At 52.8% G+C, this 21,860-nt stretch overlaps 2 protein-coding genes and 2 pseudogenes across 6 annotated transcripts; 3 read left to right on the forward strand and 1 right to left on the reverse strand.

Annotated features, from left to right (window-relative positions):
• The first annotated feature begins 433 nt into the window (after nucleotides 1-433).
• LOC123636210 lies at nucleotides 434-532 on the forward strand (annotated as a pseudogene).
• A 2,742-nt stretch (nucleotides 533-3,274) lies between these two features.
• Nucleotides 3,275-11,191, forward strand: FDPS (farnesyl diphosphate synthase). Of its 2 annotated transcripts, none has more exons than XM_045545304.1 (10): nucleotides 3,275-3,367; nucleotides 4,460-4,622; nucleotides 6,149-6,289; nucleotides 8,153-8,233; nucleotides 8,744-8,866; nucleotides 9,238-9,326; nucleotides 9,419-9,491; nucleotides 10,136-10,213; nucleotides 10,311-10,445; nucleotides 10,937-11,191. In XM_045545304.1, the coding sequence occupies exons 2-10, from the start codon at nucleotides 4,482-4,484 to the stop codon at nucleotides 11,135-11,137; spliced, it is 1,062 nt and encodes a 353-aa protein (XP_045401260.1). In that variant the 5' UTR covers nucleotides 3,275-3,367; nucleotides 4,460-4,481; the 3' UTR covers nucleotides 11,138-11,191. The 2 variants fall into 2 exon arrangements, with proteins under 2 accessions (XP_045401260.1, XP_045401259.1); XM_045545303.1 differs by lacking the exon at nucleotides 3,275-3,367 and adding an exon at nucleotides 3,847-4,382.
• Nucleotides 11,090-12,276, reverse strand: LOC123634071 (annotated as a pseudogene).
• Nucleotides 11,367-21,130, forward strand: RUSC1 (RUN and SH3 domain containing 1). Of its 4 annotated transcripts, XM_045545299.1 has the most exons (11): nucleotides 11,367-11,512; nucleotides 12,203-13,654; nucleotides 13,927-14,337; nucleotides 15,374-15,472; nucleotides 15,603-15,679; nucleotides 15,804-15,978; nucleotides 16,049-16,154; nucleotides 16,315-16,361; nucleotides 17,018-17,564; nucleotides 18,520-18,642; nucleotides 20,406-21,130. In XM_045545299.1, the coding sequence occupies exons 2-11, from the start codon at nucleotides 12,289-12,291 to the stop codon at nucleotides 20,572-20,574; spliced, it is 3,120 nt and encodes a 1,039-aa protein (XP_045401255.1). In that variant the 5' UTR covers nucleotides 11,367-11,512; nucleotides 12,203-12,288; the 3' UTR covers nucleotides 20,575-21,130. The 4 variants fall into 4 exon arrangements, with proteins under 4 accessions (XP_045401255.1, XP_045401256.1, XP_045401258.1 ...); XM_045545300.1 differs by lacking the exon at nucleotides 13,927-14,337; XM_045545302.1 differs by lacking the exons at nucleotides 11,367-11,512; nucleotides 12,203-13,654; nucleotides 13,927-14,337 and adding an exon at nucleotides 14,902-15,087.
• The last annotated feature ends 730 nt before the right edge of the window (nucleotides 21,131-21,860 follow it).

Raw genomic sequence — 21,860 nt, forward strand, 5'->3', positions numbered from 1 at the left:
GAAGGAAGGAAGGAAGGAAGGAAGGAAGGAAGGAAGGAAGGAACAAAGGAAGGAGAAAGGAAGGAAGGAAGGAAAGAAAGAAAGGAAGGAAGAAGGAGGGAGGAAGGCAGGGAGGGACGAGAGAAGGAAGAAAAGAGAAGAAAGAAAAGGGAAGAATTGAACCAGAAGAGGGGGTTGAGGGAGACTGATTTATAGCTAGTTGGTTTAGACACACTGATGAGACAACCTGGACTTGCAATTGGTGTCTGAAGTGGGGAGAGGCTGGTCTGGTGTGACCTGAGCCCTTACCTTGTGTTTTCTGCACTAACTCCAGGTAAATAGTGTCAGAATTGAATTGAATCGAAAGACACCAGTTGACGTCTGCAGAGAATTAGAGAATTGAATTGTTATGGGGAAAATCCCTACATACCTGGTGGCAGAAGTAAAGTATTGGGTACTTGATTCAGCTGCGCATGCTTGAATTGGAACAATACAGAGAAGATTAGAATGGCTTAAGGATGACATGCAAATTTGTAAACCATTTCATATATACATATAAATGTTTTTTTTTTGAGACACGGTCTTGCTTTGTCACCCAGGCAACAGTGCAGTGGGATCATCATTGCTCACTGCAACCTCAAACTCCTGGGCTCAAGCGATCCTCCCAAGTAGCTGGGACTACAGGCATGTGCCACCATGCTGGACTAATTTTTTACTTTTTGTAGGCAGAGTCTCGCTATGTTGCTCAGGCTGGTCTTGAACTCCTAGGCTCAAGTGAGTCTCCTGCCCTGGCCTCCCAAAGTGCTAAGATTACAGGCATGAGCCACAGAGCCTGGCCACATTCCATTTTTTTTTTTTTGAGACAGTCTTGCTCCATCACCCTGGGTAGAGTGCAGTGGCATCATCATGGCTCACTGTACCCTTAAACTCCTGGGCTCAAGGGATCCTCCTGCTTCAGCCTCTCGAGTATCTGGGGCTATAGGTGCACTACACCATGTCCAGCTAATTTTTCTATTGTTGGTAGAAACTGGGGTTTCACTCTTGCTCAGGCTGGTCTTGAATTCCTGACCTCAAGTGATCCTCCTGCCTTGGCCTCCCAGAGTGCTAGGATTACAGGTGTGAGCCACTGTGCCTGGCCACATTCCATATTTTTAATGCATGAGGTGATGGTTATGCTAAATATCCGGATATGATCATCATACAACATATATATATATCAACACACCAAATTGTACTCCATAAATGTATACAATTACAATGTGCCAATTAAAAAATAATTATAATAAAAATAAAAATATGTGTAGTATAGAGAATAGTAGTAGATTAGAGGATAAAACAGATTTCTTTAGCTGGTGTAGATAGGAAACAGAATTTTTTTCTATCCACACCTCCAGAGGAGCCCAGGAATAGAGTGGGAGCGCAGTGAGCTAGGGTTCTGCCAGAGAGCAAGGGAAGGAATAGGTGGGTTTGGGGACAAATTCATAGGCTCTGGGGAGGTATATGTAGTGAGAGGAAGACATGCAGACTTAAAGGCAGATGAAGGACATTCTGTCACTCATGGGCTGTAAAGGCACTTGACCAAGGCACTCAGGCTAAAGGGGGATTCCTGCAGGGCTTCTGTGCGGATTCAATGAGTTAATATGTATGTAAAAGTACAGATTTCAAATGAGTGACTCAATAGCTACTTCATGAATAGGGTATTTATGGAAAGAATAAAAAAGAGAACAATGATCTGCACCTGCCAGACAATGAAGTTGCTCCTCTGGAGCTGTCCTACTCCAAACTCTGGTCTCAATTTTCCATCTATCCTTCTCCTTGGGGTCCCTTCTGAGATCTCCATCTGCTATAAAATGCAGCTTTGGATTTTCTGAATGGCTTTAGGTCATTCAGAGCTACAACAATGATGTAGATGTGCTTGGGCAGCTGCAAGGGGCTGAGTCAGCAAGGATGGGATGATTTAGCTGTTGGGCGGCCCCAGAGTATAGGTTGAGGAAACTGGAGTCAGAATTCCCCTTTTTTAGCTCAGATTTGTGCCTTTTCCTAAAGTGTTTCCAAGCACCTAAAGCTCTGATGGCCTGATTTCTAATTTCCTTTGAAGTTCCTATTTTTTACTAGTGGACTTCTCTCCCAAGATGGACGTCAACTGGCCTGGCAAACCTAACCCTGCCAAGTGATACCAATGTCACACCCCCTCACCTGGGTTGTAATTTTTCATATAATGACACCTTGTTGTACCTGCCTCTAGTTCCTCTCCAGGTATGCACAATGGTCTTTCACTTTTTTATTTATTGTGGCAAGACATACATAAATAAAATTGACCACTTTAACCATTAAATGTACAAAGTGGCATTCAGTACATTCACATTGTTGTGCAGCCATCACCACCATCCACCTGCAGAACTTTTCTCAGCTTCTAAAATGACACTCTGTACTCTCCCCGCAGCTCCTGGCAACCACCATTCCACTTGCTGTCTTTATGAATTTGATTACTCTACGTACCTCATATAAGTGGAATCATACAGCATTTGTCCTTTTTGTGTCTGGCTTATTTTAGTTAGTATAATGTCCTCAAGATTCATTCATGCTATAGACTGTACCAAAACCCCTTTATGTCCAGGCCGGTTAGGAGTTTCAGGCATCTTCCCAGATGTGTCAACTTACTGGGGCTATCAGGACTTGAGAGGGTTCAAGGGCAGAGAGCCAGTATCGGGCTGGTAAGCTGCACGTGTAGGGTGAGGCTTCCAGTTTCTGCTCTGAATCTTATCTTTATTGAGCCCTTAAAGTACTTTATATACATTATCTCATGGTATTTAGGTCATTCAACAGATGAGGAATGCCAGTTTCAAGGAAGTTAACTAAGAATCAGAGATGTTAAACGATTTGCCTAAAGTTAGAGAACTAATTAAGTGGCAAAGCTAGTCCTCCTAGGGTTTTCCTAACTTGCCATTCAGCTGTACAGGAAGATAATGAAAACTGAAGTGTGGCGAAAGGTTGGCAGCCAGCGCTATACTGGGGGCGTTCCCTGCCTGGCTTGCCTCCAGGGCGGTCGCCTCCAGCACCATCCCGCCCACCGCCGGATCGCGCAACGTCCAGTCCGACTGCCCCGGGCGCTGCCCTTCCATTGGTCGCCCGTCACAGGCCCCATCCTCACACGAGGGCCAACAGCCAATCAGCACAGCTCGTCTCCTCCCAGCCCGTTCCACGCTAGATCGCGTTGTCTCTGTCCCTCCCGCGGCATGCCGGGAGTTGTAGTCTAGTGACGCATTTCTGCCCACAGTGAGGGAAGACCGGAAACTACTGGACCCAGAGAGCCGAGCGCGGAGCGGGTTCAGCTTTTAGGAGTACCGCCAACAATCTAGACCAAGCAGGAACCGGCATCCAGGAACAGGTGAGAGAGGCTGCGTCCTGGGACTGGAGGCCGGGGTTCAAGACCTGGCCTTAACTCTGTAACGATACTTCTGTAACAGAAGCCTAGTTTGTTGTGTCAGAGTTTCTTCGTTTTGGGTGTCGGCGGTCTGACTGGCTGGCCATCTGGGCGTGCGGAAACTTCCAAACTCTGCCCATGCGCTTTCCTGGAACTCCCAATATGCGCGGACTCCGGTTTACTCTTTTGCGGCGAGCCCTCCCCACCCGCCCAGAGTTGTTCGGAGGCTATCTGCGCAGTCCCAGCGCTTCTTGAGAGGCTCTGAACGCCCGGGCCCAGCGCCCCAGACCATATGACCACAGCATCCATGGATTCTGGCCCCAGTTCTCCCACCCTTGGGGCACAGCTTAGAGCCTGAGCATCCCTCTCCACCGCCTAACGGGGGAGACCTGAGTTCTAGATTTGGCTCTGCCTCTGCTCCCAGCTTCCTACCTCCTAGAGCCTCAGCTTGGCTTCTGTAAAATAGGTTGATTTAAGGATCCTTTCAGCCCCTATTCCTAGGGTACTTTACTGTGTACCGCCTCCTCCCCCGGCCTTATACACGCGGCCTTGAAGACATTCAGTTCTAGCCTTATTTTAAGTGGGGATAAGCCGGTCCCAGTCATCCAGCTATAGTTTTTATTCCCTGCATACCATTCTGTAATTGTCCCCAAGCTTAGTCCACAAGAGGGTGGGACATTCTGGGTCAAGAAATAAAAAGTTGGGGTGGGAGTGATCTGGGGAGCTGCCACTATGCATCTGCCTATGGTGCTTGCCCCCACAGGGAGTGCTTGGTTCCCCCTCCCTATGCCACCCCCAGGATGCCTCTGTCCCGCTGGTTGAGATCTGTGGGGGTCTTCCTGCTGCCAGTCCCCTGCTGGGCGCCCCGGGAGAGGTGGCTGGGTTCCTTACGGCGGCCCTCCCTGGTGCACGGGTGCCCAGTCCTGGGGGCCTGGCACGGTGCCCGCTGCTGGTGCCAAGCGTGGACAGAGGAGCCTCGGTGAGTGTGGTAGGGGTGAGGGGCTTTGGGGAGGGGAGCAGCTGATCATGTTTCTGACTTGTTCTTCCTTTCCTCAGAGCACTTCGCTCCTCCCTCAGAATGAATGGAGATCAGAAATTGGACGTTTATGCCCGAGAAAAGCAGGATTTCATCCAGCACTTCTCCGAGATTGTCAGGGTGCTGACTGAGGATGAGATGGGGCACCCAGAGACAGGAGATGCTATTGCCCGGCTTAAGGAGGTGAGGGATTTAGGACTTGAGGAAGTGAGCATTTGGTCATTCTGCATATGTGTGGGATTCAGCGGCGGCTTTTGGGGGAATTTTTCCCCACCAATGTTCATGTTTTGGAATTTGAGGACTTTTTTTTTTTTTTTTTGAGACAGGGTCTTACTCTGTTGCCCAGGCTGGAGTGCAATGGTGTGATCATAGCTCACTGCAACCTCCAGCTCCTGGGCTCAATCAGTCCTCCTGCCTCAGTGACCCAAGTAGCTAGGCATGTATCACCACACCAGGCTAATTTTTAAATTTTGTGTACAGATGGGGTCTCAATGTGTTGCCCAGGCTGATCTTGAATTCCTGGCCTCAAGTGATCCTCCTGCCTAGGCCTCCCAAAGTACTGGGATTACAGGCATGAGCCACTGTGCCTGGCCTGGAATTGGGGGACTTTTGACAGATGTAGGAGAAGACTTTTACTTGAGTGACCCTGGGTTCACCCTGGAGGGAGTGGGGCCTAGGCAGGTATACTTTTTCAGTCCATGAGCCTGACTTTTGGCTCTGGTAGCAGGTGGTACATCCAAGCTGCTTTGCTTGGGGGTGAAGGCCTAGAACCTGGTAAGTCTTTGATTTTTGTGTCCTGAAATCATAAGGTGCTACCTTGGCAGAGACCTAGGAGGAAGGCAGTCTGAGGTTGTCCTATCCCCCTCTGGCCGACTGAAATTACTATATCATCACAAACTCCTATTCTGGGGCACAAACTATTGCTGTGATACTTAACTTGCCTATTTTTCCCCCCTTTTATTCTTCTGGAGTTTCTAGTAAAATTCTTTTTACAAATGCTGTCTGTCTCATCTGTCTGAAGTGAACCAAAGAAATCGGGGGCTTTGTCTACACTGGGATGGGGATTAAAAGGGAAATCTTCCCAGTTAATTAGGTCTGGTTGAGAGCAGGGCAGCAGAAAGCAGTGAGAGGTCCCAGCCAGAGGAGACACCATTGGAGGCATGGGAGATAGATCCCCTAACTTGAATCCCCACCATGCTATCCTCCGGGCAACTTTGGAGGGCCTTTGTCTTTAATATAATGATGGAGGCTTTTCATTTGCAGATAGGTTGAACTCTGGATAGGGGGAGGTGGTGGGATAAGTAAGGATCCGTTGTGAGAGGAAGTCTAGGAGAGGTGGGGATGGGGCAGGAGCCTGGGGGAGGGAGCTGAATAAGCCAGCGATTACCATAGCACATACTGAGTTTTCCCTGGGTTCAAGCCCTGTTTTTTGCTTGGGAGCAGAATTTAATCTGCACTATGGAGGCTTTAAATTTACTGGGGAAGACCATGCAGAGAGAGCGGGTCTGGGCACTGGGGAACTCTTCTGACTGTGCTCCTGGATTTGGGGAAGGAGCAAAGAGTAGCAATTCCAGAGGCTCCCTTGGGGAAGAGTTGGGGTTGGAGAGGATAAAGATAGGTGGTGGTTGGAAGTGGGAGAGGATGAGGAGACATCTCAGATTGGCTGCTGTGTGGACCCTGATCCCCTGTCCCTTTCTCCTTGCCCCCAGGTCTTGGAGTACAATGCCATTGGAGGCAAGTACAACCGGGGTATGACAGTGCTGGTAGCATTCCGGGAGCTGGTGGAGCCAAGGAAACAGGATGCTGATAGTCTCCAGCGGGCCCTGACCGTGGGCTGGTGTGTGGAATTGGTGAGAGGGATGGGGGAAAGGCAGGAGAAGAGGTTTCCTAGAGTGGGCATGCCTTGACTAGGAAGGGGAGAGCTTGTTTCTGGGTTGTTTGTGTTTCTGTGCCTCTAGTGTGCTACAGCCGTATTTAGACGGTGAATTACTGCAAGGGTTCCCAAATGTGGGGAACCTTTTTTGCCATTAGGTACACAGATGGCTGTAGATAGCTGTGGCCTGGGGCCTTGGAATTGGCAGAGGAATGGGCTCATTGCATTTTCCTTTGAGCCAGCTGCTCCTCTCCTCCGGCCAGGCGCCTCAGCATTGCCCATCATTGACCAAGTCCTGTACACTCTTCCCTTCTGGGCTCACTGCCACCCTCCTCAAGTCTGGCACCCCTCCCAGAACCCAGTCCCCCTGCCACCAATGAAGCCTGTAGGCCAGGCCAGCAAATTACATACCTTCAAAAGCTAGATGAGCTGGGCATAGAAGACAAGGCGATGTGGGGATTGGAGCAAACCAGAGAAAGATACACTTAGGAGAGCACGTGCCCTGTTTGGGGAAGTTGCCTCCACTTGGTTTCAGCCAGTTGTTGCTATATGGGAACATGGACCCACCCAGCTCTTGCAATTTTCCAAGCAATGCTAAAAATTTTCCTCAAAGCAGAGGACAGCCATACAAGTGTTACATTTCTTCTGAAAGGTTATTCTTTATTTACTTATTTATTTTTCAATTGCCTTTTTTTTTTTTTTTTTTTGAGACAGAGTCTCACTCAGTTGCCCCGGGGAGGAGTGCAGTGATGTGATTGTAGCTCCCCACAAGCTCCAACTCCTGGGCTGTGAGTGATCCTTCTGCCTCAGCCTCCCTAGTAGCTGGGACTATGGGTGGGGGCCACAATGCCCAGCTGGGTTTTGTTTTTTCTTTTTTGGTAGAGACGGGGTCTCACTGTTGCTCAGGCTGAGCTCCAGCTATCCTCCTGCCTCGGCCTCCCAGAGTGCTAGGATTATAGGTGAGAGCCAATAAGGTTATTTTGAAGCAGAGATTGAAAACTGGCAGTCCACTAATAGTTTTTTTTTTAATTTATTTAAATTTTTTATTTTTTTCCTAACTGCCCATGTGATAGTACCACTAATAGTTTTTGAAAATGTTTTAAAATCAAGTCCCCTAAATTTAATAAAGAAGAGATTTCACACAAAAACCCAGATTTTTAGCATTGCTTGGAAAATTGTTGGGTGGGACCATGACAAATGGGAAACATATTGTCCCTGCCTCCAAGGTATTCATAGTCTGGTGGGAAAACCAACACGTTCCTTCAAATAGGCCCTCAGAAGAGTAAGCCCTTTGCCGATGGTTAAGAGTGTTTAAAGATACTTAAGACCCCTAGGTAAAAGTCACTAGGAGTCAGATTTCAGTCCAATTAGACCTGCACCCCCAATGGATCTCCTTTAGGTAAGGCTGTGTTCCTGGTCACTGGAGTGTTTAAGCACAGTGCTGGGGGTGACACAGGAACAGCCTCCTTTTGTTTAAAAAGTCATGTAAAGTCAAGTTGCCTGAAGAAATCTTAAAAAGTGTTCATTGAAGTTTTTGATAAGAGAGGAAAACAGTATATGAAGGTGTTTCATAATTTCCCTTATACCAGGGATAATCTAGGGCTGATTAGAGATGTCAGAGATCTGTTTTAGTCTCTTACCCCCAAAACAGAGTATTTTAGTCCCATTTGATAGATGGGGAGTCTGAACCAAAGAGGTCATGTCACTTCCCAAGTGCTAGGCCTCCCCATCCTGACCTTCGCAGCTCATAGTGACTATCTGAAGTGGCAGCTCTGTCGCTGATAGAAGGAACAGTGACAAGGGAGCCCTGTAGGTCTTATTCCATTCTTCTTTCTCCTAGCTGCAAGCGTTCTTCCTGGTATCAGATGACATCATGGATTCATCCCTAACCCGCCGGGGCCAGATCTGCTGGTATCAGAAGGTACTGTGGCCAGGCGCGGTGGCTCATGCCCATAATCCTAGCACTCTGGGAGGCCGAGGTGGGCGGATTGTTTGAGCTCAGGAGTTCAAGACCAGCCTGAGCAAGAGCGAGACCCCATCTCTACTAAAAAAAATAGAAAAGAAATTATACGGACAACTAAAAACATATATATATATATATATATATATATAAAATTAGCCAGGCATGGTGGTACATGCCTGTAGTCCCAGCTACTCAGGAGGCTGAGGCAGGAGGATTGCTCAAGCCCAGGAGTTTGAGGTTGCCGTGAGCTAGGCTGATGCCATGGCACTCTAGCCCGGGCAACAGAGTGAGACTCTGTCTCAAAAAAAAAAAAAAAAGAAGGTAATGTGGGTGGGAAGGTAGCAGTGGGTATGGTGCAGGCCACTGGGAGGTGGTTTCATACAGCCTGTTTGAGGTATTTGGGGTAATGCTTCTTGGTATGAGTCTAAGCCAGAAATTGATCGCTCATTTCCTCCATGTCCCCAACAGCCAGGCATAGGTTTGGATGCCATCAATGATGCTCTGCTTCTGGAAGCATGTATCTACCGCCTGCTGAAGCACTATTGCAGGGAGCAGCCCTATTACCTGAACCTGATCGAGCTCTTCCTGCAGGTGTGCTACAGACCTGGGCCCAGGGCCCAGAGGATGTCCGCATAACCTTGGCCTCTATAGCACATTCTCATCTAGCTGGTTTCAGGGCACAGGAGATACCTAGGGTTGCCTAGGAGCGGGAAGAAAGCGAGGAAGGGAGTGGTGAAGGGTGCTGGTGGCAAGAAGGGTTTCTCTGTCCTGTGTGATTGGAAGAAGGGTGGAAAGGACTGTGTATGCATGAATGTAGACCTTGAGTTTTGAGGCCTTTCCTCCCTCCTGTTGCTTTTCTGATTCTGCCAGTTGTCAACTGGTATGAGATGCGGGGCCCAGGGTGTTGGGGTTCCCCACATCTGGAGAAAGCCTGTCTCATGGGCCATCTTCCTCTTCTTTAGAGTTCATATCAGACTGAGATCGGGCAGACCCTGGACCTTATCACAGCCCCCCAGGGCAATGTGGAACTTGACAGATTTACGGAAAAGAGGTGAGGGACAGTAGGAATCATGTCTGGGCAGTGAGGGCGGGCTGAGGGTAGGCATTGCCCTTCTGAGGAGTTTATCTTCTCTCCCTACTCAGGTACAAATCTATTGTCAAGTACAAGACAGCTTTCTACTCTTTCTACCTTCCTGTAGCTGCGGCCATGTACATGGTAAGTCAGCCTCCTTGCCCCTCGCTGCCCTGCAGATGTGGGCTTTTGGACAAGAAGGCACCCCCACTGAATGGCCATATGACCTTGAGCAAGTCAGTCTGTTTCCTCAGCTGTAAGATGGGGACAAAATTCCTACCTTACAGGACTGTAGAGACTAACCAAGGTGAGGGATGTGACAGTGCTCAGCCCATAACAGGGGGACAAGAAATCCTGCATCTGAGTATTGCTGGGGTGGGGAGGAGATAATTCAGGCTGAGAGAGAACAGACTGGATTCAAAAACAGTGGGGTTAACCATCTACCTTGACTTTGCTTCTCCAAATTTCATCCTGAAAGAAGCTGGAGGTAGAAAAAGATTAGGAAGAGGGATCAGAGTGACTCGGGAACTGAGACTTGGGAGGGAAGAGAGAGTCTAAGGACCTCCAGAAAGGATTCATCTTTTATGATTCTCAGGAAGGCCTAGCCAAAGATAAGTGGGGTAGAGGTTGGACCCTTAAGCAGGACTTCCTAGATCAGGGAAGTCGAGGATATCTGAAAGGAGAGAAGATTTAGGGGCTGCAGTAGGGCAGGAAACCCATTCAAGGAAGCAGCCAGCAAGATGCGGGCATCACTGGGGTTTGGTTTATTAATCTCCTTTTCCCTGTAGGCAGGCATTGGCGGGGAGAAGGAGCATGCCAACGCTAAGAAGATCCTGCTGGAGATGGGAGAGTTCTTTCAGATTCAGGTGGGAAGGCATGAGTAGCAGCAGAGAACAGTCACCAACTTTCCTCCTTCCCTGCCTGGTAGCCTTGTCATTCTTCCTTTTCTGTCCCCCTGCTCAGGATGATTACCTTGACCTCTTTGGGGACCCGAGTGTGACAGGCAAGGTTGGCACTGACATCCAGGACAACAAATGCAGCTGGCTGGTGGTTCAGTGTCTACAACGGGCCACTCCGGAACAGCGTCAGATCTTGCAGGTGCCTAGGACAGGTGGTGGGTCCCTGAGCTGATAAGGGGATAGGGCAGTGGTCCTCAAATGAGGGCGATTTTGCCCCTCAGGGGACATTTGACAATGTCAGTAAAGATTTTTTGTCATTACAACCGCTGGGTGTATGCATGTGCTACAGGCATATAGTGGGTAGAGGCCAAAGATGCTGCCAAATATCGTACAATGTATGGAACAGCTCTTGCAAACAAAGAATGATCTGGCCCAAAATTTCAATAGTGCTAACTGAGGTTAGAAACCCTGGAGTAGAGGAAGCTGAGGACTGAGCCATTATTCTGAACATTTGGGATGGGGAAGGGGAAACATGGGTTCTCAGATACCTAGAGACACTTGAAAATTAGAGGCAGGAATGAAGGGAATGGCCTTAGAGATGTTCTGGAGCATGTGAAAGGGGAGTGGGGGAGGGGTCCTGGAGGCTCTGGGGAAGGCTAAGCCCTTTTTTCTCCCTCCAACCCTTTCCAGGAGAATTACGGGCAGAAGGAGGCGGAGAAGGTAGCCCGGGTGAAGGCACTATACGAGGAGCTGGATCTGCAGGCTGTGTTCCTGCAGTATGAGGAAGACAGTTACAGCCACCTTATGAGTCTCATCGAGCAGTACGCTGCGCCCCTTCCCCGGGCCATCTTCTTGGAGCTAGCATGCAAAATCTACAAGCGGAAGAAGTGACCTAGACTGCCAGGATGGGGAGAGGAGGCTGTCAATAAATTATTGTGTAACCTTGTGGTTCTGTTCTTGTTCCAGACAGACAGCCGAGCTCCAGAATGGGCAAGGTCGGGGGCTGGGGTGGCTGCATGGAAGCCAGGAACTCGGGGAGCAAAAGCTTAGGACACATTAAATCTGAGAGGGGTGACACCGGCAAGACGTCAAGCGCTGGGGGGCGGGTCTGAGCTACGCCACGCCCATGCGTGGAGGGGTGCGGCTGCGCAGCACAGAGAGTGTTGTCCTAGCGCCCCTCCCCTCTCCTCCGCTCGGTAGCCCGCCGGGCGGGACCGGAGAGTCTCGGACAAGCCTAAAGCCAGGAACGGTTTCAGGAGGACCCTGGTGAGGCGGGCCTTGCCCGTGGGTATGGGTGGATGGACTAGAGCACACGGGTGGTAGGGCAGGGGAGCAGCAAAAATGAATAGAGAAGGGGTAGGGTGGTGGCTGAATGATGGAGACGAGTGCGGAGAGAATGGACAGGCACACCGCCCTTCCAAGGGGTGAGGGCACAGGCTGGAGCCTGGCGGAAACGCGGGGCGTCCTGCAGATGAGGAGTTGACATGCTGACAGCTGCTCCATCCTTCTCCCCCTCCAGCCCCTGCCCCTTTCCTGCATTAACCAGCCAAACTCTGCGTGTTGCTGTGTTGCACCCTCTCATTTTGGGGCAGCTGGGCGGGGTGTCCCTTGATCTCTTTCTCTTGGAGTAAGGGGTAGGCTGGAGAGCAGAGCCAGATTGCCGCAGAAAGGACCTGGGGGGTCCATTCTGGGCCCCTGCCCGTCTTGGAGATCCAGAGCTCAGCCGCATTCTCTGACCCTCCCCGCTCCATTCCCTGGGGAGTGGGGGGTTACGTTCGATTCCACCTGCAAACACTGCAGTGGAAACTAATGGCCAGTCGATGGTGATTTGCATCTTATTTAAATATCACCCAAAGCAGCCAGAGCCTTCCCAGGCCTGCTCCTGCCCTCAGTCACCTCTGTGTCCTTCCAACGGCACGCGTCCTCACTGCTTGGGTTTCACCACTCCTCTTCTAGGTCTGCACCTGTGGTTGCCAGGTAGGTGGATGTGAGAGGCCCGATCCTCCTGGTTCTCTAGAGGCCATCTCATCGCTGCTGGCACCATGCTGTCCCCTCAGAGGGCTTTACTCTGCAACCTGAACCATATCCACCTCCAGCACGTCTCCCTGGGCCTGCACTTGTCCCGCCGTCCCGAGCTACGGGAGGGGCCCTTGAGCACGCCTCCTCCCCCAGGAGACACCGGGGGCAAGGAGAGCAGGGGCCCCTGCAGTGGGCCTCTGGTGGACGCCAATTCCAACAGCCCAGCTGTGCCCTGCCGATGCTGCCAGGAGCATGGGCCAGGCCTAGAAAACCGGCAGGACCCATCGCAGGAGGAGGAGGGGGCTGCCTCTCCTTCAGACCCTGGCTGCTCCTCTTCTCTCAGCTCCTGCTCAGATCTTAGCCCCGATGACTCCCCAGTCTCCGTCTACTCGCGGGACCTCCCAGGTGATGAGGAAGCCCATCCTCAGCCCAGTATCATCCCCCTGGAGCAGGGCTCCCCACTGGCTTCAGCAGGCCCTGGCACCTGCTCCCCAGACAGCTTCTGCTGCTCTCCCGATTCCTGCTCCGGAGCTTCCTCACCACCCGGCCCTGGCCTGGACTCGAACTGCAACGCCCTGACCACCTGCCAGGACCTCCCTTCCCCAGGCCTGGAGGAAGAGGATGAGAATGGGGAGCAGGACTTCCCTACCTCCGAGCTCTTAGAGGTGGATGATGGGAAAATCGATGCTGGGAAAACGGAGCCCAGTTGGAAAATTAACCCCATTTGGAAAATTGACACAGAGAAAACTGACGCTGGATGGAAAATCACTGAGAACAATAACTCTGGTTGGAAAATCAACGAAAATACTAACTCTAGCTGGAAAACTGAACCAGGAAAATTCAACTCTGGTTGGAAAACCAACACAGGAATAAATGATTCTGGCTCGAAAACAGATGCAGGGAAAATTGATGGGGGATGGAGAAGTGACGTCAGCGAGGAGCCGGTGCCCCACCGGACAATCACGTCCTTCCACGAGCTGGCCCAGAAGCGCAAGCGGGGCCCGGGGCTGCCCCTCCTGCCCCAGGCCAAGAAAGATCGCAGTGACTGGCTCATAGTCTTCTCCCCAGATACGGAGCTGCCCCCCACCGGGTCTCTGGGCAGCTCCTCTGCACCTGCCCGGGAAATCACTACCTTCAAAGAACTCCGGTCCCGAAGCCGGGTCCCGCCCCCGCCAGTCCCGCCTCGAGACCCCCCAGCTGGCTGGGCTTTGGTCCCGCCCCGGCCCCCACCCCCACCCATCCCTCCCCGGAGGAAGAAGAACCGACCTGGGCTGCAGCCCATAGCGGAGGGGCAGCCGGAGGAGGGCAGGGCGGTTAGCCCCGCGGCTGGCCAGGAGGCGCCAGCCGCGAAGGAGCCGGAGGAACCCAGTGAGCAGGCTGGTGTCGAGGGTAAGAGGAAGCAAGAAGCCAGAGGAGGGCTGGGCTTCGGCCTCGCCCCCACCTCCAAAGCTTCCAACCCGTTCCCTGTTTCCCCTCCATTCTGTGTCAGCCATCCTCCCGCCCCTTCTGCCAGGGAGCGCTCCGGGAAAGGGAAACTGGGTGGGTCGTTGGGTTACGGGACTAACTCTTTGCTCCCTCTTTCTCCCGCCCCTCCTCGCCTGGCTGCCCATCCCGCTGCCCTCCTTCCCCTCTGCGCCTGGCCCCGCCAATCCCGCCTGCAGCCGGTCCCCTCCTGCTCCCTCGGCCTCTGTTTTTCCGGTTCTCGGCCGACGGGCGCCCCCTGTTGGAGGGTGGGGGTGCGGGCGCAGCTGGGTCTCTGCTCCTGGCGCCTCTGGCTGCGTGGCCTGGCGCGGGGCTGCGGCTGCTGGGGGCGGCAAGCCCCCCAGAGGAGCAGCTGCTGCCTGTCCGCCTGTCCCCGGTGGGAGCCTATTCGCCTCCGACTCGGGGAGCCCTGCCCTGCCTGGCCAGCCCCGAGCTGGCACTGCTGCTATCCCCGCTCTTTCCCAGAAGTAGCACCTTCCCCGCCACGGCTCCCCCACCCCGCCAGGTACCCGCCCCCCCGCTGCCACCGCCACCTCGTCCGCCGAAGGCCCCTCGCTGGATCAGGAGCCCACCGCCTCTGCCCAGGCTACGTAAGACGGACCGGGCACGCCCTGCGGGCCTCGCCTCGGGCGAGGCCTCCCCGCCCACTCCAAGGCCCCTTCTACCCTTGCCCAGCTCTGTTTAAGCTTTTTACGGGGTTACCGGCTTGGTCCCACCATAACTTCGGCAGATTTCGAGCAAGTTCATTGGTCCTCGGGAGCCTGGCCTTGCTCCTCGTGCAGGGGGGGCGGGTGTTGTTGCTCTCCACGCTGCGTGACCCGGCCCCTCTCCCTCCGGACCCGCCCGGGCACAGTGGACGCGCGGGCTTATCCAGCATCCCCGCTAAGCATGCGGAGTCTAGAGGGTCCCAGCGAGTCCATCGTTAGGGACCTTGGGTCACACCCTCTGTGGAATTCCCTGGCCAGTGCATTACGGGCCTGACCCCCACCTTGCTCGGGAAGGGTGGAGGGTGAAGCTCCTTGGCACCAGAGGTTCTGGTGACTCCCATCCCCATGGGTCCCGCCCCACGTGGGGTGAAGGGGGCTCCCTCCACTGAGATGCGGGCGTGGGACCCAGGTTTCCCCTTTCCGGCGCTTTCCAGCCTCCCAATCCTTGGGTCTTGTCTCCCTTCGTCTCTCCTCCCTTTTCCGTCTGTCTGTCTTTCCATTGGTCCAGGCTCCCCACGTGCTCCCCGGGTCTCCGCGGGCCGGACGCGGGCCCGGGGCGGGGCGCAGGGCTGCCCCTCCCTCCCCTCGCCCGGGCATCTCCCGCCCTAAAGGCCCCAGCGGGGCAGGCGGGAGGTGAGCGAGGCGGTCCCGCTCCGGGACTTCCGGGATCGAGGAGGTGGGAGCTGGGCCCTGAGGAAGGGAAATGGGGACCGGGATGGGGGACAGCGAGTGCAGCAATGTGTATAGGATTTCGCGCGGGGGCTCGGGTCGGGCTGTCCGGTGCTGCACGCGGCCCCGCGCCCCTCTCCAAGACCCTTCAGGGGCAGGGGCGCTGCGGACCCGCAGGAGATGACCTGTGCGGGAGCCCGGAGTCCTTGGAGTAACCCCTTGTCACCGCGTGCTCCTTTCCTTACCCTAGTCCGTAGTTCTTGGTCGTTCGCCGGTGTCCCCGGGGCCCAGCGGATGTGGATGGCAGAAGCCCAGAGTGGGACTGGCCAGCTACAGGAGCAGAAAAAAGGTAGGACGTCCTGACTCCTGGCTTCTGAACGAACTGCCCCTCACTTAGGCCCCCCTCTGTCAGGCTGTACGAGTCGACTGCGTGAAGCAGCAGCCGCGGCTCTGAGGCGTCTTCCCCTCCCCGCCCCCAGGTCTTCTGGTAGCCGTGAGCGCCTCAGTGGATAAAATCATCTCGCACTTCGGGGCCGCCCGGAACTTGGTTCAGAAGGTGAAGGTGGCTGGGGGGAGGACGTTGGGGACGAGCAGGTTGATGTAGCTCCGAGGGCGCAGGAACAGTTGGTGGGAGGTGGCTGGAGGGATCCGTGCACACACCCGCGTCGCGCCGCCTCCAGGCCCAGTTGGGGGATAGCCGGCTGAGCCCGGACGTGGGGCACCTGGTGCTGACCACCCTCTGCCCGGCGCTCCACGCCCTGGTGGCGGATGGGCTGAAGCCTTTCCAGAAGGACCTCATCACCGGGCAGCGCAGGAGCAGCCCCTGGAGCGTGGTGGAGGCGTCGGTGAAGCCAGGTGAGCGGGCAGGGCTGGGACCAGGTCCGGGCAGGGCCGGAGCCTGGCTGACCGCACCCCCTGTCCTCAGGCTCCAGCACCCGCTCCTTGGGGACTCTGTACAGCCAGGTCAGCCGTCTGGGCCCGCTGAGCAGCAGCCGCAGCCGCTTCCATGCCTTTATCCTGGGCCTCCTCAAGTGAGTGGCCTTCTGCCCGCTGCCCCTCCCATGACCTGGGGAGCGCAGCGGCCTCATGGGCGGGGACACGGTAGTAGTGCCCCGTGTCCCCAGAGAAGGACTCCTGTCTCCCAGTCTCATCCGCCAACCCCGAACTTCTGTTCTTTCCTTTCTCCCCCAGCACTAAGCAGTTGGAGCTGTGGTTTTCCAGTCTCCAGGAAGATGCAGGTCAGAGGCTCAGGTGGAAGGGAATGGGCTTAGTGGGCTGGGAGGGACGGAGGGAGGGATCGGTATCTCTCCTGCTGCTTCCCACTGATGCCAGAGTGGTGTTAATACCGATCTCTGATCTTATTCCTTTTCTGCTTCCAAGGAATCTCTCACTGCCCCTAGGAAGACCCTTATCTGGCCTCTGCCCTCCAGGTTCAGGCTTTCACTGATCTTGTCTACAGTCTGGGCCTTCCTGCCCCAGGGCCCTGCCTATGCAATTCCTCCACCTAGGACAGGCCTCCCTGCTCCTCCTCTTCCTCACTGATTTTCCTTCAACCTTTGGGCTTCCTCAGCAAGGCCCACCTCTAAAGCCCTGTTTTGTGAGCGCTCCTGTGGCTCTCCTGTCCTTCTTTCTAGCCCATACACTGTTCCTCAGTTATTTGTCACTATCTGCTCTACATGCGTCTTCCTCTCCAGGCCAGGTTCCACACTACAGGCAGGGAAGTGTCAGTCCTGTATCCCACTGTGTCCCTCTCCTTCCCTGCCCCAGAGCCCAGCACAGAGTGAGGCCTAGGAGGGTTTTTGCCAACTGGTGTGCTGAGGTGGGGGCAAGGGGTGGAGGGGTCCTCTGGGACTAGGCCCAGGGCAGGAGCTGATGTTGACCTGCTCTTTTCCAGGCCTGCTGTCCCTCCTGTATCTGCCCACAGGATTCTTCTCCCTGGCCCGGGGCAGCTGTCCCTCCCTGTCCACAGAGCTGCTGCTCCTGCTGCAGCCATTGTCAGTGCTCACCTTCCACCTGGACCTCCTCTTTGAGCACCACCACCACCTGCCCCTGGGCCCGCCTCAGGCCCCTGCCCCTCCAGGCCCACCTCCAGCCCTGCAGCAGACTGTGCAGGCCATGCTGCACTGGGGCGGGCGGGTTGCCCAGAGCCTTCGGGGAGCTTCCAGGGAGGTTGTCCCGGACCCCTCAGCCCCCGCAAGCCCTTCTATACCAGGCAGCTGGTGGGAGCAGCTGACCCAGGCCTCCCGGGTCTATGCCTCTGGGGGCACGGAGGGCTTCCCTCTTCCCCGGTGGGGACTCGGGCATCATGGGACTGCAGCTGAAGGTGTGCGAGAGCGATGCCCTGCAGAGGCAGCAGCACCAGGCAGAGGCGTGTGGCTGGGGAGACTATTTGGAGTGCCTGGGGGCCTTGCAGAAAATGAGAGTGGAGCCCTGAAGTCCAGGTAATGGGGTTCCTTGTCCCCTCCATGACCTTCTGACTCCCTCTCAAATCCCCTAGTGGCCTCATTTGAAACTCTGTTACTTTATAACTCTTCAGGATGGAGGCTGTTTTTCTACAGCCAAGAGCTAAAAATTGTTACATTCTCAAATGGTTACATTTTAACAGTTACATAAGTACCTACATAATGTTTTCGATTTTGCCTGTTCGCCCTTAGGGTCTGAAATACAGTCATCCCTGGGCATATGTGGGGGTTGGTTCCAGGCCCCCTGTGCATAGGCACGTCCCACAGTCTGCCCTGCAGAACCTGGGTATGCAAAAAGTCAGCCCTCAGTATACACGGGTTTCCCATCCCAAGAATACTGTATTTTTGATCCGTGTTTGGTTGAAAAAAATCTTCGTAGAAGTGGACCCATGCAGTTTAAACCCACATTGTTCGAGGGCCAACAGTATTTACTGTCTGGTCCTTTAGAAAAAGAAAAAATTACCGACCCTCTAAGGCTTAGCCATTGGTGGCTCTTTAGTGGCTTCAGGTATTCTAGCGATCTTCTGGATTTCTCTGAGCCTGCATAGACTCTGCTGGTTCCATAGGCTCCTTGTGACTTTTGGTGTTAAAGACCTTTGTTGGCATCTTCCTAATCATCCTAAAGGTATCTGCACCCCACAACTGCCACTCTGCCCTTAGCAGTGACCACCCTGACCTCTTTTTTTTTTTTTAAAGAGATGGGGTCTCGCTCTTGCTCAGGCAGATCTTGAACTCCTGAGCTCAAGTGATCCTCCTGCTTCGGCCTCCCAGAGTGCTAGGATTACAGGCGTGAGCCACCGCGCCTGGCCCCACCCTGACCTCTTGAACCACAGGCCCCTCAGGCCCCTCAGGCCCCTCTCTCCAAACCCCTGGGTTCTTGGGTTCTTTTTCTGGAGGTGGTGTGACCTCTGTGACCCTGTGCCCTTTCTTCCAGGAGGCCATCTAGCTGGCTGCCCCCAACAGTGAGTGTGTTGGCTCTGGTGAGGCGGGGGGCGCCTCGTGAGAACCCTCCTGAGGAGCTGTTGGCCTCAGTGCCCAGCATGGTGCAGACCCACAGGTAAGGACTGGGGAGGATGTGCTGCTGTGGGTTATAGATGCGTTTCTGTCTTCACAGAGTGGATGGGAGGTAGCTTAAAAGACCCTGAATTTAGTCTGCATTGCATCTTTGCCGTTTATTGTCAGTGTGACACCAGTTTCTCTGAGCCTTAGTTTCTTTCTCTGTAAAAAGAGGATAATTTCTAATACCTTTGTTATGGTTGTTGTGAAGACTAAATATAATTTTATAGGAGCATTCAGCACATAGTAGAGACCCAGTGGTGGTCTTTTGTTATTGTGTGTACACTGAGGGATTGTGTATCCCTTTAGTGGGATCTTCTAATTTGGCACCAGGGGCTGCTCCTACTTTGGGGTCTTATTTCTTTTGGGTTCTTCTAGTCCATTGAATTAAGCATCTTGATTTTTCATTCATTCAGCAGTATTTTTCAAGTATAGTAATGTGTCACTTAACGACAGAGGTACATTCTGAGAAACGCACTTAGGCAGTTTTGTTGTTGTGCAAACATCATAAAGTGTACTTACAGAAACCTAGATAGTATAGCCTACTACATGCCCAGGCTGTGTGGCATCACCTATTGCTCCCAGGCTACAAACCTGTACAGTGTGTTACTGTACTGAATACTGTGTGTTGCAACACAGTGGTAAGTATTTGTGTGTCTAAACATAGAAAAAGTACAGTAAAAACATGGTATTATAATTCAAGTGACCACTGTTGTATATATGGTCTGTTGTTGACTGAGATGTCATTATGCAGTACATGGCTATAATTATTATGTGCCAAGCATTATGCTAGGGGAAGGAATACAAGGATAAATATATTGGAGTCCCTGCTCTCAAGGAGCTCGTAGTCCAGTGGACATACCGATGAATAAATGAGCAACTACACTGCAGTATGGTAAAGATGAGGAAAGGAAGACTTGAGTCCTTTGTGGCAGTAGACAAGGTTTCTTCCTCAGGCTTGGGGACGCAGGGGAGGCTCAGTGATGATGTGGGCTTGTGCATCTGGCAGGAAAAACAGGAGGCAAAGGTGGGGGCCAGAGTGTGGTGAGTGAGGAACTGTGGGTGCATGACAGGATTGGGAGGATGCTGACAGTGGTGATGGTGAGGCTGGGTCACCCAAGTGGGAGCCCTTGAATGGTCTTTAGCCTGGGAATGATGTGCTTGCTCGTGTTTTAGAGATTGCTGCCATGTGGAGAATGGGGCTTGGGAGGATGCCGAGAGAGATTCATGCAGACCAGTTACATTATATGCAGTGGTCCAGAGAGAGGACAGAGGCCTTAACTAGGATGGTGGCAGCAGAGTTGAAGAGAAAGAGTAGATGGAGTAGTACGAGATACAAACATTAAACAAATTCTGGTGATGGGCTGGATGTGAGGAGTGAGATGCCCAGGTTTTTACCAGGAGCAACTGAGTAGAAAGTGGTGCTATTTATCACTATAGGGAACATAACGGGAGGGACTGGTTTGGAGGGTTATGAAGAGTCATTTAGTTTGCATATGTTAAATTTGAAGCACCAGAGAGAAGTGCAAATAGTGTCAGATAAGCAGCTGGACAGTGGGTTTGGTGCTCAGCAGAGGGCTAGGGCCCCAGGTAGAACCAACATGTTGATGGATAGTCTCCAGGTCTCTTCCGGAGCCCAGTCAGTGTTCACTAAGCTGAATCAAGAGGGGCACTCCATACGGTGTGGGGTGGGGGGTGAGGCCTGGGGATGGCTGGGCACCCCCACCTCACTTCATCCCAGCATCTTCCTCTGGCTCCCTTCAGGGCAGTTCGGGCTCTGTGTGACCACACTGCTACAGGACCTGACCAGTTGAGCTTCCAGTGCGGGGATGTGCTGCGTGTCATCGCCACAGTGGATGAAGACTGGCTCCGCTGTGGGCGGGATGGCGTGGAGGGGCTGGTGCCTGTAGGGTATACCTCCCTTGTTCTCTAGCCCTGAGCCTTGCCTTTCCTGCGTATGTCTCCCTCCTGTCACCTGGGAATGGAATGGCCCGTGAACACTAATCCTTGTAAACCTACCATCCCAGAAGCATTTTCCTTGTTGACAAAATGACATTTCTTCCCATACCCATTTCTGCCAATATTTAAAATAAACTTTCCTTCTTTCCTCCCATGCCCATCTGCAAGGTGAAATCTGGTCTTCTTCCAAATATATAAAAAGGAATTGCCCTCTGAGCAATCCCTTTCCTTTTTCCCATCTGTATAAGGAACGTCTTCCTTCCTATCTACAGAATGGAAATCTAGCCCTCCTCTTTCTTCATGCGTAAGTGGACTGTGCCGGTACGGTATATGCCTTGGCCCCCCCAAGCCTAGAAAGGCCTCTAATCTCCTTCCTGTGTATGGAATCTTCCCCACTCTACCCCCCCAGTTGCCTGTATTGATGATGTACTCCTGCTGTACTAGGTGCTGAAGCCTAGACACCCCTGGTGGATGGGTCTGTGGTAATGGTCTGCCTCTTTTGTCCCAATAAAGTGTGGGAGTTGAATGTGTGTGTGTGTGTGTATGTGTGTGTGTCACTGTGGGTTTCAGGACATAGGCTATGGAGGAGGGGAGGAAGGACCTCTTATGTGAGGCCCAAGGCAGATGCTTCCTTCCTAGCCCAGGTTCAGTTCTTAATGTTCCCTGAGGGATACAGAAGTAGCCTGATTGGTTCCTGAATCTCACACGTGCTTCTCTCTTCTGAAACTTGCTTAGTTTTGTTAGACTGATATGCTAGGAGCCTGAGTAAATATGGGGGAAGAGGGAAGATGTAGCCCTAGAAATTGTGCTTATTAGATTCATATCTGAGGTGAAGGGAAAGACTGAAGAGTTGCAGGAAATGTCACGTTTACTATTTAGTACCTATTTAATATCACTCCTGTGATATAATTTCAAGTCAAAGGAAAATAACTTGACATCTCTCTTTTAGGAATTAGTTTCCTCTCAATCTTTGGAAATAAAACCGCTAAGATGCTCTAGAGGTTCGAGAATGGGGTTGGGAATCATTGAAAGCATTGTCTAGACAGAGGAGAAAATCACTAAGGTTAGAATAGAAAGCTGTAATCATAACTAGGCAGCAGGAAAGATAGAGGAAAGCTGAGAACTATGAGGTGAAACATGGCAAAGAAATCAGGAAGTTTTCCTTTATCTTTGGGAACTTGGCTGAAGACAATGGGCTGGTGATAGGAGAGAAGACCTGAGGAAATAAAAATCTTAAGATTAAAAGCTCTGAAGTACTCA

The sequence above is a fragment of the Lemur catta genome, chromosome 3 (assembly GCF_020740605.2).
Source record: "Lemur catta isolate mLemCat1 chromosome 3, mLemCat1.pri, whole genome shotgun sequence".
Classification (NCBI taxonomy): Eukaryota; Metazoa; Chordata; class Mammalia; order Primates; family Lemuridae; genus Lemur; species Lemur catta.

What these genes read in the sequence shown, in the direction of transcription:
- FDPS (XM_045545303.1), top strand. Translation starts at nt 4,204, where the DNA reads ATGCCTCTGTCCCGCTGGTTGAGATCTGTGGGGGTCTTCCTGCTGCCA. An exon ending in TGGGCTGGTGTGTGGAATTG is followed by an intron (nt 6,290 to 8,152) that starts GTGAGAGGGATG and finishes TCTTTCTCCTAG; the next exon opens with CTGCAAGCGTTCTTCCTGGT. An exon ending in AACAGCGTCAGATCTTGCAG is followed by an intron (nt 10,446 to 10,936) that starts GTGCCTAGGACA and finishes AACCCTTTCCAG; the next exon opens with GAGAATTACGGGCAGAAGGA.
- RUSC1 (XM_045545299.1), top strand. Translation starts at nt 12,289, where the DNA reads ATGCTGTCCCCTCAGAGGGCTTTACTCTGCAACCTGAACCATATCCAC. An exon ending in GGAGGCGTCGGTGAAGCCAG is followed by an intron (nt 15,979 to 16,048) that starts GTGAGCGGGCAG and finishes CCCTGTCCTCAG; the next exon opens with GCTCCAGCACCCGCTCCTTG. An exon ending in TTTATCCTGGGCCTCCTCAA is followed by an intron (nt 16,155 to 16,314) that starts GTGAGTGGCCTT and finishes TTTCTCCCCCAG; the next exon opens with CACTAAGCAGTTGGAGCTGT.